The following is a 16,325-nucleotide window of genomic DNA, read 5'->3' as shown; positions in this document are numbered from 1 at the left end:
GAATAGCAATGGAGGGCCACGTGTGGATCCAAAGGGGCTGAGGTTTTTGGTAGTGGGAAACATGTTTCAGGTTTCTGTATTCCAGGGTTACAGGACTCCAAGCCAAGCATGCCAATGCTAGAAGTCTAAAAAATGAATTGTGATTTCAGCTAGTGAGGAAGCCCAGAAGCTGTTTGCCCATTTGGAGCAGCAAGTTGGGCCACAAACAGAAAGAAATAGATGTGGTATCGCTGCTCATTTTCACTGCTGATGACAAGTGGCAGGAGGCAATGCCCAGTGTGTGCTAGCGGACATACCCTCTTTCACATGATTCATTGTCATGCAGCAGCAGAACAATCTGAGGAACCTCCTCCAAAGCGATGGTCTTCCCTGTGGAATTTCAGAGCAGGGTCTCAGCATCGCTTTGAGAGCATTACAGCATTGCCATCAGGCATTGGGGAAAAGGTGGGGCAATTTAAAGTTCATTCTAAAGACTCCTTGCCAGGGCCTCCTCTACTGGAAAATGGCCACCATACCTCCAGCATTTCCCTTTGCACAGCAGAATCCATCCCTGAATAGGGGTTTTTCTTTCTAGCCATGCACCCCCCCTTTTGTTAAGATGCACCTGCCTCTTCCTTATACTCTGGATTGCCCTAAGCTTTATTGGGGGGGGGGCAGATCTCGGAATCTTTCCCCTTTCCCCTGCAACTCTGGGGCACCCCAAAATTCTGTTCTGAGAGCCACCCTGGGAAATGATGGGGCCCGGTTTATCCGGAGCCAAGATGGGGCCAGGTTTAGCCCCATGTTGTCTCCACAGCACCCCAAAGTGAGCAGGGTCCGCCAGGTGGGAAGAGGGGCCCATTTGCTTACCCTCCCCAATGAAAGGGTCTCCTGGGATCAGCACAGCATGAAAAGAGGCAGAGCCACCTGCTGCAATGCTCTGGCTGAGGCAAAACCCCAGGAAGGGGGGGGGGTCAGGATGAGCGGTCTGGGCAGTGGCTGTTCCAAATGAAAAGGAGGCTGCTGGGGTCCACTTTGTGACCCTTCCTTTCAACTCTCCACTCCACCCCATGTTTCCTGCCTCCATTTACTCTCCAGACCACTCCTGGGGCTGGGGGGACTCAGCCTATCCCCCAGCTTGTCCTTGTTCTTGGGGGAGCTTCAGTCAGGGGTTCCTACCTTTGCCATAGCTGGAGACCATCAGAAGACACAGGGATTCCGTCAACTGACATCTCTATGGTGATCTCACAACAGACTCTTCCTGACATTCTGACTCGCCTCAAGCATTCCATGCAGGGATTCCACTGGAGCTCAAGTTCCCCCCAGGTCCAGGCCAGGAGGTGGTGCTGTTTCTGCCCACCCCCAGTAATACTCTAGAATAATCAATCAAAAGGGGGGCAGTAAAAGGCAGATCTACAAAGATCCTCATGGATATTCTGTTGTTTAGAGCAGAACACCCCCAAATGCCACATGTAGAACTCATGTAAAATTCCTAAGGATCCTGGAGGACCTGTGCTTTGGAACTACGTTTTTGTGCCGTGGAAGTGCCACGAAGACATGAATAAGTGATTTTCATGGTTCAGTCTGAGGACCAGGCTGCAATCTGTGATTTGATGTTGGATTTGGGGGGTTCTGTTAAAAAAAAAAGGGGAAATCAAGACCTGCTCAAATTCAGCAGAATTCTAGTTGTCCGCCTCCACGTTGCTATCTTCTTCCTCCTCACCTGCTCTTGTTTAGGACCTGCACGGGAGGGGAGTTACCATGGGGCAAAAGACTCGGCTCCTCTTGCAATAAGGTTGCCAACCTCCAGGTGGTGGATGGAGCTATTCTTGTATGACAACTGATCTTCAGGCCACAGAAATACAAGCCTCTGGAGAAAACAGCTGCTTTGGAGGATAGACCGTATGGAATGATCTCTCAGTGAAGTCCTCCCCCATCCTCAAAACTGCCCTCTGCAGGCTTTACCCCCTCCTAATCTCTAGGAATTTCTCAACCTGGAGATGGCAACCCTAAATTGCAACACGGATCCTCATACATTTTCAGAAACCTAGGCAGCCGTTTCCTCTGAGCACGTGAAGGAGTCAGGCTGTTCCCTGCTGATTAGCCATAACCAGTCTGGTCCATGCACTCCATGAAGCACTCCGAAGCGATCCATGAAGCAGTGTCTGTTTGGCAGTGGCTCTGGTTTCCACATAGACCCATGCATACAAGAGGTTGCCTTATTCTAGCCTTGTTCACATGTCAGATTGAACACGCATGCCTGTCTGTAAGAAGGAGCCATTATGTGTTCATTTTACAACTCAGGACCAGTATGTAGATAAATAGGGGATTTAAAACACACATACAGCTGTGCTTACATTGACTGTTCAACACAGGCGTAAAGAAAAACTGCGTGTGGACTACAAACATATAAAGCAGTCCCTCAGTGGAATGGGCTTCCTCGGGAGGTGGTGGGCTTGTTACCTGGAATGGGCCTCCTTGTGAGTACGAGTGGGGAATTAACAGCAAGGAAAATGGCAATGCGAGAAGGGTAACAAGCGGGAAATCTCCACCAATTTCTACCAGGTCCCCTCCCCAAGGTAGCAGACAAGACTGGTGCTTTTAAGGTCAAAGAATAATTTTATTTAAAGAGGAAAAACTAACATACACACAAGAAGTTAATTGAAAATGGTTGATACACACACACACACACACACAGTCCTAGGAAGCTAGCCAGAAGTTGGAAAAGAGTGTGTTTGTGTGTGTGGGGGGGAAGTATATTTACCAATCAGAGGAGCAGCGTGGTCCATGGAGGAAGAGAGATTCAAACACCAGTGTTCTCGGCCAGGAGGGAGGGATAGACTTAAGGAAGCAACACTAAGGGAGCAGTGCTTGGACTCAGGAAGCGTGCACAATTTGAATGGGCCAGGGCCCTATCTTTATAGGTAAACCGTGCCCTGAGGTGGGATAACCCACCTAGCCATTAAAACAAAGACTCCAAAGGTCAGTTCCTGGGTTTGACAAAGTACATGAAAGTACATGAAAGTACATGAAAACAAGAAACAAAATGGATGATGCTCCCAATCTTCAGTCATACCTGGGCTCACATTTGTCCAGGTGTGCCACAAACTCTTTATTGCCTGTGCAGGTTGTGGCATCTCATAAGGAGTAAAATCATATGAATACTCCTGGATCATCATAAATACTCATTGAAGGGAAAAAGATGAAATCGGGATTGGAACCCCTTTGGTGGCTGGAGGAAGTTCTAGTGACAAACTATTACTATACACATGTTTGGAAAATATCTCTTCGTCTCTTCTGTTCCCTTTCTTTTCATTAGGTCATATATGCCTCTGCTCCAGTGCTGACTAACAAAACCCATGCGTTTTTTTTCTACCAAATGTTCCCCAATGTGACCCTTCAGTATATTGGCATTGCCAGGTTATTGAGGCATTTCAGCTGGACTTGGATTGGGGTCCTCTCTGACGACAATGAAAACGCAGAGATGTTTGTAGACAATGAACTTACTGTTTTTACTCGCAGTGGCAACATCTTCCCAAAAATTACTTTTTCCAGTAATATTGTTCAGTTAATGAAGAAGGCGATGGCTACATTACATATCATCTATAGAAGCACTGCCAATGTGATGGTCATACATGGTGAAATTCACACAGTAGCAGTTCTGAGAACATTGCTGTATGTATCAATATTTGAAGACAGACACGTGCAGATGAAACCTTGGATTATGACTGCACAGATGGACTTCACATCATATCCCTTCCAAAAGGAAACATTTCAATACACAAGATGGAAACATCATGGGAAACCTTGGCCTCTAGGACGTTTGTTGGTCCTCCATGGCAAATACTTGGCACTTTATGAAACAGAATGCTGGACTAGATGTTTCCCATAACTTTAACGATACTAAATTCTTTACAGTCAGTTGTAATAAAGGATAACTTCAGCTACATCAAGGCCACAGCTTTTTAGGTTGTTCCTTTTTTTCTCCTTAGTAAATGTTCCCTATTATTCAACTCAGGCTTCAGCATCATGATGTATAATTTAGGGAAAAAGATGCAAACCAGTAGTCCAGCACTGGAAGACAAGATGGAGAAGACCTCCACAGCTACCATATATTTCCCCTTGGTGCTCAAGTAGGTTGGAACAAAGGACAGCCATACGCTGCAAAAGACCAACATGCTGAAGGTGATGAACTTGGCTTCGTTGAAACTGTCTGGGAGTTTCCTGGCTAGGAAAGCCACAGTGAAGCTGACAACAACCAGGAAGCCCAGGAAGCCCAAGGCACAGTAAAACATGGCAACCGACCCTTCATTACATTCCAGTACAATTTCTTCAGTCATGGAGTGCATGTCAAAATCTGGGAACGGAGGAGAAGTTGCCAGCCATACGGTACAAACAGTGGCTTGAATAAGGGAACTGGAAAGAAGAATGCAGTTGGTTACTCGTTTCCCCACCCAGTTTCTAATACTTGATCCTGGTTTGGTGGCCATGAATGCTAGAACCACAGTGGCAGTTTTGGCCAACACACAAGAAACCGCTAGAGAGAATATGATGCTAAAAGCTGTTTGTCGAAGGAGGCACAAAAGCTTCTCAGGTCGGCCAATGAATAGTAAAGCACAAAGGAAAGATAGCAGGAGGGAGATGAGAAGAGTACAGGTGAGATGCCAGTTGTTGGCTTTGACGATGGGAGTGTGCTGGTATTTAATGAAGATGCCAAAGACCAAAACTGTGATGAATGATAAAGAAAAGGCAGAAATAGCCAGACCAATTCCCAGTGTTTCTTCATAGGATAAGAAGCTTATAATTTTGGTAATGCACGAGTCTTGATCTTTGTTTGGATAATGATCTTCTGGACATGGAAAACAGTCATCCATATCTGAAAAAGACAATGTAGTTTAGGTACATAGCAGCCCAATGTATGAAGAATTTCAGTAACCTAACCTTAATATGATGCTCTGAAAGTTTCCAGTTTCAAGAGGGGGGGGTGTACTCTTCCAGTGCAAATATACATGCAATCAGTCACACTGAGGGTTCGTCCAAGAGCAGTTCATGTATTTGGACTCATCACTGGAAACTCAGTGAAAGCACAAACGTTACCTTCTCCCCCTTTATGTTATCTGGATTTGTAGAAGTATTTATCAAATTTGGTGTTATATTCAAGACAATTCTATTAGCAAGTTTATCAGTTTATGGCATGGATCCTATAAACAAGTTGCGTGTGCACTAGACAGTCTTTGCCACAAAACGTGCTTTCTCTTCCACTAGCCATTCCATTTGAACAATCAGAACTTTTAGTGGAAGATGAAGCATGCTGAGTGGTCAAGACTACCTAGTGCACATGGAACTAATTCTGTCTTGGTCTGGCTGGTGGCAGAGAACCATTGATTATGCCAGTGGTGTAGCATGGGGGGCAGAGGGGTGGTTGTCCCGGGCACAGAATACGTAGAGGCACAACATTTCAAAAGGCCAACCAAAGAGATGCAAAGGAGAGAATGCGCTGCACCCATGGGGAGGCTGCCCATGCTGCCTGCACGCCAACAGGGCGGCCAGCTCGCTGGGCACCGAGCTGGCCTTCCTGCAGTGGCTGCTGCACAAGGAGTGCACCGAGCTGGCGGCTCAAGCTGAGCTGGCAGCGGCGGAGCAGGCAGCTGTGGTGGAGGGCGCAGGCTAATCCATGTAAGCTGGCCAGTTGCAACCAGGAGGCTGTGCGCAGCATCCACTAGTGGAATACTGGCACCTGCTGCAGTCCTGCTTGGCTGAGATCAAGGTCCTGCATGGCGCCATTGATTCTCTGCACTAGCAGCTGGAAAGCCTGGAGTCTGAGTAGAGTGCCAAGGTGGCCTGCTGCCAGGTAAGGGGTGGGGAAACAAGGAGCCCAAATTGGCCCAGATTGTGCCCCCCATGAGTGTGTGAGTGCTTCTGGGGGCCACCACACCCTGTGTGATAACATCACTTGTGACATCATCGTGTGGGCCCAGGAACATGCATGCTTTGTGCACGTGCAACAGAACACAACACATAGGAGAAATAATTGTCTTGCCCGGGGCACTAGCAACCCATGCTACACCACTGGGGCGTGCAGGGTCCTGATTGGGGGTCTGTTATGGCTTCAGGACAGTCTGAGGTACCAATGGGGTGCAGATCTCCTCAGGAAGTTCCTGGTCAGCTGAATTCCTAGGAACATGGACTGCGCTTTTTTTTTTTTGCGGACGAACGACAATAGGATACACCAGTAATATGTTTGGAGGGGCCTTTTCCATGGGCATCTCATGGCCAACAAAGCAACCTTCTACATCTGTATCAGTGGAGCCAGAGTGAGGCATGACACATTCATAGGATCTTAGCAAAACAATCCATCTATTACAAAACACCAGCCACGTTTTGTAAAGAGCTTTTGGAAACATTGGGAGAATTAGCATCTGTGTACCCTGGTCTGCGCATGCTACACCAATAGAGCCAAGAAATTCTGCACAGGTCATCTCTTACCCTCATGGTTAGAAACCTTCCCGTCTGGACACTGCAGACAATCATAGCAACAAAATGCCTCCCCTTCCTTCTTCATCCTACTATAACCTGAGCGGCAAAGGTCATTACACAGAGAAAGAGGCCGTACCTGCCCATAAGGGAAAGAGACTGTTTTAATAGTCAGATAATACAGTTTGGCACATTGGCATCACCTCTAGAGGTTCCCTAAGCTGCCTTTCCTGGACTCTTTTTCTCACAACAAATATGTTTGGGGGAAAATATGTCCATTATATTGAGGCTTACCATCTGTGGCTGTCGTACAGCTAAGTGTGTTGGGTTGGGGAAAGCAATGGTGAACTACCCTTTAAAAACTTCACTGCGAGACTCTGTGGATCTCTCTCGACTCGCTATAGGACAGAAAGGCCTGGAGGGAGACGATCTACGGAGTAGCCGAGGGTCGGACGCGACTGTGTGGCTTGGATCGGATTGAGGCTTAGTGCAGTGTCTTCACTTAAACGTTTTCTGCCATCATTTCCTGCCTTTTAATACCATTTCTTGTTTTTCCTTACTTTGCATCTTGTCCATTTTATTTATTTTGTTTGAGAGCTGCTGTAGCGTAGTGCTTAAATGGATGGGTTGCAAATCAACACTCTACTGGTTCAACTCCTACTACTGGCATGAGCTCAGCATGTGGCCTCGGAAGCCACTCCCTCAGCCCCAGCTCCCCAGCTGAATTGTGGTGATAATAATAACCATGCCTCTGATGAAGAGAACTGTGTTTCTCGAAAGCTTATCCTACAGTAAAGGTTAGTCTTAAAGGTGCTACTGGACTCTTTTCTACTTTGCTACTACAGACTAACATGGCTAACTCCTCTGGATAATAACACTGACTTTGTTTACTGCTTTTAGTGGATACTAATCTGTCCAGAAGGGCTTTAGATAAGGACACTGTTATTATTATTATTTTACCTGAAGCCTTTGGATTTGGTAGTAGATAAGTGTTTGTATCAGGTGCCAAAATGCCTGGTGCCAGGTGCCTTGATGAGATCATTTTAACTTACAGCAATCTGCCAATGGTTTGTCAGATCCCCTTACCCTCCCAGCAAGAGAGGTGTGACCTAGCACTTCACTTTTTGTTATTCTTTGCACAGAATGACATCACTTCCCAGAAGTGATATCATCACGCAGTTCCAGGAGTACAGTCACACTTCATAGCAGACCAATTTGGACTCCAGGCAGGCCCGTCATTTTAATCTTTAAGGTCTTCTGAATTTATAATTGCATGTGTTTCCCAACGGCTTTTGCTTTCTTACATGTCTACTACATATGGGAAAACAATCCTTCATTCTAGTCAATTTCTCAGGGGTCATGTACAAGTGATACATCATGTTATAAAAATTATGCTTAAGAGTGGAATTATTCCATTAATATATCTTATCCAAAGTTTTTAGCCCATTTAGTAATACATTCTTTCCCTTGTTCTTCCTCTGTCTCAAATTTCCACACTAGTGTATACATTTTGGCAATCAAATACTCATCATTGGTACATAAAGCTGTCTCAAGTTCAGTCTTAAATTGGTCAAAATCATATTGCCTCTTGTCAACTTTGAACATTTCCAAAATTTGCATATAAGTAAAACAGTGGACAGTGTGTCCTGTTAATAATCAGGTTATCTGTATTTTATTTAAATATGTATATGTATCATAAGTAGAGATGGGCATGAACAGGAAACAAACCCCCAAACACAATGTTCATTGTTCATTGCCATCCATGAACAGTGATTCACAAACATCAATGAACATGACCTGTTCACGAACATGTTTGGGGTTGGATGTTCATTGGGGCCAGAGAGAGCCCATATTCATAGGGAGTATTCAGAAGGCTCTCCTCCAGCCATCATCCAAGTTTGGTCAAGAAACCTGACCTGAGCAGGCAGCTGGACAGGTAATAAAAAAGAATAGCTTGCCCCCAAAGCCTGGCAGCAGCCCTGGAACCTGAGGGTGGGTAGAGCCCTACCTCACCACTCCCAGAAACCTGACCTGAACAGGCAGCAGGAAAGGTAATAATAATAATAAAGAATAGCTTGGCCCCAGAGCCTGGCAACAGCCCTGGAACCTGAGGGAGTAGAGCCCCACCTCACCACACACAGAAAAAAATTCAAGCTCCAATGCAGTCTCCCTCTTTCTCTCAAATGCCAGCAACAGCTCTCTCCCACTCCACTGTGTGATAAAACTGAAAGCCATAGCTGGGAACACAGTGTCTTTTATAACCAGAGGTCCTATCTTACTATATAATTGAGTAAGCATATTTCAGACAACTCACTTTATACCCTGGTGCACCACCAGAGGGTGCTGCCATGGAGGAAAGCCTAGGCAAGTCACCATGCCCCTGCAGAAAATGTACCATGGTGGGAAGCTTAGGTCAGGAGAAGGATGGGAGTACATGGCAATGCTCGCCTCCTGCTTTCACCTAGCTGGTATTAGGAGTGAGGCAGGTGACAATGCCCACCACCCAATTTAACAAAATAGATATTAGGAGTGGAGCAGGTGGCAATGCCCACCCCCTGCCTTCACCAAGCTGATATTAGGAGCAGAACTGGGGGCAATATCCTCTTCCCACCTTAATCCAGCTGGTATTAGGAGTGGAGCAGGTGGCAATGCCCATACCCCACCTTAACCCAGCTGATATTAGGAGTGGAGCTGGTGGTAATGCCCTCTCCAGCCTTAAACCAGCTGATATTAGTGACGGAGCAGGTGGCAATGCCCACCTCGTACCTTCACCTGTCTGGGATCAGGTGCAGAGCAGGAGGCAATGCACTTTTTCCCTTCACCCAGCTGGGATAAGGAGCAGAGCAGGTGGCAATGCCCGCCCTCTTCAACCTACTGGAATAAGCCACTGAGCAGGCAACAATGCCTACCCTGTCTTCACCCTGTTGGAGTCAGGAGCCAAGCATGCAGCAATGCCTGCCCCCCCTTCAACCTGCCAGAATCAGAAGCAGAGCAGGTGGCAATGCCTGCACCCACTTCACTCAGTTGGGATCAGGAACAGAGAAGGCAGTAAAGCCTGCCGCCCACATTCACCTGTCAGGATCAGGCGCGGAGCAGGAGGCAATGCCTGTTCCTCCCTTCACCCAGTGGGGAGCAAGTGGCAATACCCACCCCCCTTTACCCAGCTGGGATCAGGCTCAGAACAGGCAGCAATGCCTGCCCCCTTTCACCCAGCTGGGACCAGGAGCAGAGCAGGCAGTAATGCCCGCCACCCACCTTCACCTATCAGGATCAGGCACGGAGCAGGAGGCAATCCCTGTTCTTCTCTTCACCCAGCGGGGAGCAGGTGGCAATGCCCACCCTCCTTCACCCAGCTGGAATCAGGCTCAGAGCAGGCGGCAATGCCTGCCCCCTTCATCCAGCTGTAGTCAGGTGCAGAACAGGAGGCAACACCCCCCCTTTACCTGGCATGTAGCTGGCATGGAGCAGGTAGCAAACCCATCACCCCTTCACATAGCCAAGATCAGGCAGATAAGGCATGGAGCAGATAACAATGCCCACCCCCTCCTTCACCAGCTGGAATCAGTGAGGGAGGAGGAATGAATGCCTGCCTGCCTTGTATTTCCCCCCACAACGGGCTTTGTTGCTAGTAGAGAAATATAACTAGAGGTCCCTCCTACCTGCCCTTTGCTCCCATGTAACAAAATGGGAGTTCCACACTTGGAAGGGAGACCTACCTATCAAGGTAAGTTGGGCTTAGATTGGGGTTTTCAGGGCAACAGAAGGAGTTCAGAGAGAGTTCAGACAGTCCCTGCCTACGTTGCCAAGGGAATTTCTTGAAGGTGCCAGACTGTCTGGCTTTATGAACGCCATGAACAAGGCTTGGAATGAACACATGTTCATGGGGAATGGGTCCTCATGAACAGCTTGTTCGCGAACAGCAGATTGGGTTGTTCATGGCTTTTTTTTGGTTCGTATTGCTTTTTGTGCCCATCTCTAATCATTAGATAACTTTGAAGATTCACCAAGATAAAATTGTATTAGAAATTGTGTTTCAAATGAGACTCACCTAAGAAAGCAGAGACAGAGAATTGAATAATAAACCACTTTTTTAATATTCAGGAAATGACTAGAGATGTCCTAAAATAGGTACCACCCTACCTGATTAAACCCACTGGGCCACACAATGGCATCCTCACAAATGTTGAAGACTTTTTCTGGGGGAGCCTTTGGGTTTATCCTTCCAATTTTGACTCTAAGAAAGGACTTGTTTGAGAACGCAACCCAGTTGATGATATCAAATCTGGCTAACAATTCCCCATTGTGATCAAAGGAAATATCTTCCCCGACACTGTTGTTAAATGAGATGCTTCTCAGAAAATGATGGAGCTAAATAGAAAGGAGGAAATAAATTTAGAAGAATATCATATGCAAGGCTTTTCAGGGCTGTGGACAAAGGGAAATTAATTCTCATTAATTCTCATTCTGTTTTTGCATCATTGCTTGGTGCATGTCTCTTTTGTGGTGTGAACCCAACCAAATCCAGAATCGTGTACTGATGGCATTGTGGAGCAAATGAACTCAATTGTCAGCTAAATCAAAAGAATGATTCCTGAATCACACTGTCTTCACTTTGACTTCTTACAGGGTTAGACCTCTGTTTGCTTTATTTGAACTTAAACATTCCCAAGCCAATTGCTCACGAACCAAAGAATGATGTAGGAAATTATATCCTCATTTTAAAAGTTATTTTGAAAGGTTGAACAGTTTCGTTAAAAAGAGTTTCATCAACTGACCAAAACAATATGAGTGGTTTTAAAAAAAAAACATAGATGCAAAAATGGCCTATAAACTCACAAAGTTTCTGATTTAAATTTCAAGGAGCTGAAGAATATCAATGCAAAATAGTTCTCCTCGGAACCTACTAAAGGATGTGCTATCTAGGGTTCTATCCATGGATAATCTGAAGTGTCTTTTGTTACCTGCCATGGTGATCGATTCAGCTTCCAGTTCTCTCCATCCACAACTCTTCTTTGTCTCAATTTGGAGGAATGCATGGCGTCCACAGCATGTGCCACAGCATAGACAGCATTGTAGACACTGTAGCTGTGGCCTGTCATACTCATTTCGAAAACAGACCCAGGAAGATTCTCCAGGGTCTCCTCCCCAGTACAGATTTTCTCAGCCCTCATATCTAAATCAGAGTCATGGAACCAGCACTTAAAGGTATCCTTCCAGAAGTCCTTGATGAAGCCATCTTCCATTTGCTGTCGAGGGTTTCTTCTGTGAAGAAATTCCTGAAATCCCAGCATCTCCTCTGAGTGAATTGCCAAGGATATAGCACCATGGATGGAGTCTAAGTCCCAATCTCTTTGAAAGGCGACTGATGTGAATTCCATCTGAGCTGTCATAATCCAGACTTTTTTCTTCACTAGTCTGTTCTCAAATTTTGAAAAATACAGCAACATTCTCAAAATCATCATGCTTTGAATTTCACCATGGACTACCAAAACATTGACAGTGCTTTTCATGGCAATATTGTATAAGCCCATTCCTTTCTCCATCACTTCTGCGACATTATTGGAAGAAGCTACTTTGGGGAATCTTTCTATAAAGTCAAAGCAGATACCATTTCGGGAAAAGATGGGAAGTGCACTGTGTACAAACTCCTCTGCACTCTGGACATGTAGATAAATCACCCCAATCCATGTCCACCTGAAATGCAGAAGCAGCTGGAGAATCCCCGTATAATGATAGTTCCTACTTGGGAACATCCATTGGAAGAAAACAGCCTGGCTTTTGTTATTCATCACCGATGGAGAGCCATATGTGAGCTTGAGGGCAGTAAAGATGGAAGAGAAGATAGACTTCCAAAAGAAAAACAATGTGAATGCATACATACATGGAAATGTTGAATTTGGCCTCAGAGAATGCAAAGATTCTCTCCCTTCTCATAAAATTAGAAGCACAAATCAATAATATAACACTGATACATTATATGTAAGTTGGAGATGGCCATAACTGAGTGAGAGAGCATAATCAAAACCTCATATCTCCATCTAAAGGATCACAGGTGCCTGAGTGCCTGGAGATGTGCTACTAATCTTTAAGTTAACCGAACATTGGTCAGACATAAGCTGTGGCAATTACATACATTTACATTTTGATTTATAAGTCCAAAGGAATCATTAGGTGATTTCTTCTTCTTTCAAGATTTATCCTTTAAGTAGCAGTGGGGTTTTCTCTCTTTATGTCAGCCATGGCACTTTCAAACTCTATGCCACCAAACCATATCTAGGGTACAAGAGAAGTGCTTCCTTTTCTCTTCTTAAACTCACATTGGTATTACTTCAATCTAAAACCATTAATCTCAGAGGATTTAGACTGGAGGAACTGCATAGTATTGTACTGTCAGCACTCTAGGCACACACCTTACCTGTGGTATTTTGTAGTTGCTTAGGATGGCGGCCATGTGGAGATCAGTGTCAGAGGTGGGTCCCCCAATTACTGCTGTTGGAATGTTCTGGATGCCACACTTGTAGTTAGGAGTTAATTGGCCTGTGGTAGAAAGAAGGTCTATTGCAGCGAGGTGAGTGAATCTTGCACTGAAATAATTATTATAAATGTGGAAGCCCAGGGTGATGTTGGGTAAGATATACGGATTTTCATTGATCTCCTTGGCGGCGAAGGCCAAAGCCAGAATATGCTGGTAGTTTTGAGTTATTATCCTGAAACAGAATTTTATGATGCATCAGCCACAGACTGCAACTTTCAGTGTGTATCAGCTGCAGAATATAACATTCACTATATTTCAGTACAGTATACAGGCTGTGGGAGCTCCGTTGAGCCTTTAACTCCCCTAATCAACTAAAAGAAGCTAAGGCTCAAGGACTATCCAGTAGGAGCGCAGATCAGCGGTTGTAAAAAGCAAGGTAAATGTACTGATTCTACTTTGACTAATCTTCAGCCTGTTTCTACACAGGCAATAGTTCACTTTTGCTGAAGCAGGTCTAGAACTTTCAACTGATCCCCCTTTCTCACTGCAGTCCTTTTCATTGCATCTGAACTAAGAGGAAGCAGAAAAGATCTGTAGTGTGAACAGTGCTCTACTTTCAACTATAAAAAATTTAAGAGTCTGCCTCCTTGAGTGAAGGGGACCTGCAATGACTGTCATTCATCAACCACCTGAAGCCACAGCCAACCCATAAGACCAGCCTGATGGAATGCATCATCCCTCCTTACACGAGCTCCTCAGCTTCTTCCTGGTGAGGATATCTTGTAAATGTTATCAGCTCAGAAGTGATGTAGATCTGAGAGATGATGCCACCAATGATGAGGTCTCCTAAATGATAATACTTGTGAAGAATAGAAAGTGAGTCACTGAGCATGCAATTAAAACCAGTGCATGCAGCCTGAGGCATCAGCATCAGTGACAGCCCCACAAATGCCAACATCTTGCTTCCTTCTAGACCCCAATTCATCTGTTCCCACATTGCCATTTCAGAGCCTGGAGAAGTATCAGCAAGAAGATCAGAAGAGCTCTTTCTGCCTTTCATCTCTGAAAGTTCTCAGGGATAGTAATAGCATTTTAAGCCCTGGTTTGTAATTTGCTATCCGAAACTCCTTAGGGGTTTGAAGAAGAAGGTCAAATAATGATGGTTACATTGATCATTACAGGGTCCATAATTAACTATTCCCAGTTATAGATTTTCAATGACATTTCAAAGGAAAATAAGTTTATCCTATCTAGGGCTTTTTAAAAGTGGGAACATGGTGGAATGGAGTTCAGGAATCTCTTGAAAATACTTGGCAATAGTGCTTGAAAATAATATTATTTTAAAGAATCCTGTGTATTTTTCCTCATTTCCCTCTTGAGAGTTCTGCCACCTCTTTTCCAAGAAAAAAAACCCTGATCCTATATCTGTGGAAGTTTCTCAAGTTCTCTCGGGCAGAATAAGAGGATGCACATGGTGTACTTGTGACAAGCAGTATGAGAAAGCCACCAGAAATGAGGTCTTAGTGATTTTATTTATTTATTTAAATGGTTATAGCCCACTGTGACTGAATCGGCTTTTAAATGAAAGGTTTACTAAGTGCAACATCCAGAGAGTAGAAAGGTAAGGGTTAAAAAACTACCTGAAAGGAGAATGATTGACAGGCTGCTCTCCCTCTTTGTGATTGGCCATTTTTGAAGGAAATGAATTTCCGAGTCTGTCAAAGAGGGTCAGACTAGTAACCCTCTGTGTGAGGAAAAAGGAAAAGTTTGCCCTAATAGGGACAGCTGAAGTTTAAAGAAGACTTTTATTAAAGTACTTAAGCGTGAAAGCCAGTACTAATTTACACAGACAAAATAGAACTGGGGGGGGGGGTGTTGTTGGCAAAGGAAGTGAATACAGAAAGGAGACTCTCCTTGAGCCAAGTGATCAGGGTTATGACTTTTGGAAAAGAATAATTCCAGTCCAGTGTCTAAAAAGGGTTTTTTTGATCTGAGGAGGACCCTAGTTCTGGTGTAAAGGGGAAAGAGTGCTATATTGAAGTCAGAACTCCTAAGCCATAAAGTGAAATCTCTGAAAGAAACTTGTTAAAGTAACCTGAGTCTGAAACTACCAACTTCTCAGGTTTAAGATCTGTAACTACTGAAACTAAACTTTAATAAAATTATTGTAACTAATGTTTGAGAATTATTCTTTTCTACAATCAAAATTTACCCTAGCTTCTCTCTTCCTGCCTACCTAAATACCTACTCTGTCTGTTTAATAAAGCTGCTGTTCCCTTTTGAACTTTATTCAGCCTCTAGTGTCATTTTATTTGAAGAAGACATGAGCTCTTGCTTCTCCCCTACCAAATACTTGGGCTGGGATATAAGCCATAAATACATAAGCTTTAAGTGTGAGACAAGACCTTTAAATAATACTCAGAGACTGGATACCAGAGGCTGCCCTGCCACAACAAGCAATCTTGACTGTTTTGGAGTGAAAATCTGCCTCACAGTGGAACAGTGGGTGGGGTTACATCCTACCCATCTTTTCGTGTGGCTGAACGAAACTAATAGAATAACCCTCCAGATTCCCCCCTCTGCCCCCAAAGATGCCTGCAGTAAGAAAGGCATGTTTTTTGAAGTTTGAAAGAAGGAGTTTCGAAGTTTGAGTGAAGGGATGCAAATCTGTACTTCTTTCAAAATGTGCCATTTTTTTCAAATGTGGCTTCTTCTCAGCCTTGAAAGGTACAGTTTAATCTAATTAGCTCGCAGCTAGCTTCCTTCTTTCAGCAACCCCTTTTCTGTCTCTTTTCTCTGTTGCTACATTTAGCATAAAGCAGCTTTACTAAGAAGTTTCTGTATCAAGTCATGAACAGGTGTCTGGCAAGTGCAATCTACCTTATAGCAAGCTTCACAGTGACTGGTCTTTTGTTCCCACAGTGATTAATATTCATAGCATACATTCTGCTTTGATAATTTTGTTTCAAGTCTTATTTTTCTTGCAAGTTGCGTTACAATACTACATTAGCTCCTGAGAATAATATTGCATGACAGTAATAAAGGCACATAAGGGTATATAAAATCTTCTTCATGAAATCTACTTCCCACATAATCCTTGATTCAAAGTCAAGTCAGCACTCGTTTGATTTAAAGCTAAGTCAGCACTGATTTAACAAAAAAGATTTCTCAAATTAATGTAGTATTGGTAATGCATACTTTGCCATGGGTTCAATTACATCTTTATTTCATTTTATACATTATGATGTGCTTTAATAAAACACCGTAAAACGTGTCATCATGCGCAGAATTCCATCAATATACTTTCTGTGCAGTGTTTTACTGATACGCACATGCATTTCTTTGCATTAGTGAAATGCTACAACAAAAGAACTTTTGTGCAGTTGTGTGTAAATTT

The 16,325-nt window shown here is 44.3% G+C and overlaps 1 protein-coding gene across 1 annotated transcript; it reads right to left on the bottom strand.

Annotated features, from left to right (window-relative positions):
* Positions 1-3,944: 3,944 nt before the first annotated feature.
* LOC129339759 (vomeronasal type-2 receptor 26-like) lies at positions 3,945-13,787 on the bottom strand. The gene is made up of 6 exons (XM_054994342.1): positions 13,675-13,787; positions 12,869-13,046; positions 11,415-12,266; positions 10,594-10,821; positions 6,466-6,592; positions 3,945-4,855 (listed from the first exon to the last, which is right to left on the bottom strand). The coding sequence occupies exons 2-6, from the start codon at positions 12,902-12,904 to the stop codon at positions 3,945-3,947; spliced, it is 2,154 nt and encodes a 717-aa protein (XP_054850317.1). The 5' UTR covers positions 12,905-13,046; positions 13,675-13,787.
* Between the last annotated feature and the right edge of the window lie 2,538 nt (positions 13,788-16,325).

The sequence above is a fragment of the Eublepharis macularius genome, chromosome 12 (assembly GCF_028583425.1).
Source record: "Eublepharis macularius isolate TG4126 chromosome 12, MPM_Emac_v1.0, whole genome shotgun sequence".
NCBI lineage: Eukaryota > Metazoa > Chordata > Lepidosauria > Squamata > Eublepharidae > Eublepharis > Eublepharis macularius.
This window is presented reverse-complemented; position numbering and strand designations above follow the sequence as displayed.

Excerpts from the sequence above, each read along its gene's own strand:
- LOC129339759 (XM_054994342.1), bottom strand. The coding sequence starts at position 12,904 with ATGGCCGCCATCCTAAGCAACTACAAAATACCACAG. Across the intron at positions 12,267-12,868 it reads GCAACTACAAAATACCACAG|CTCACATATGGCTCTCCATC; the intron begins GTAAGGTGTGTG and ends ACTGCCCTCAAG. Across the intron at positions 10,822-11,414 it reads TGAATCGATCACCATGGCAG|CTCCATCATTTTCTGAGAAG; the intron begins GTAACAAAAGAC and ends CTTTCTATTTAG.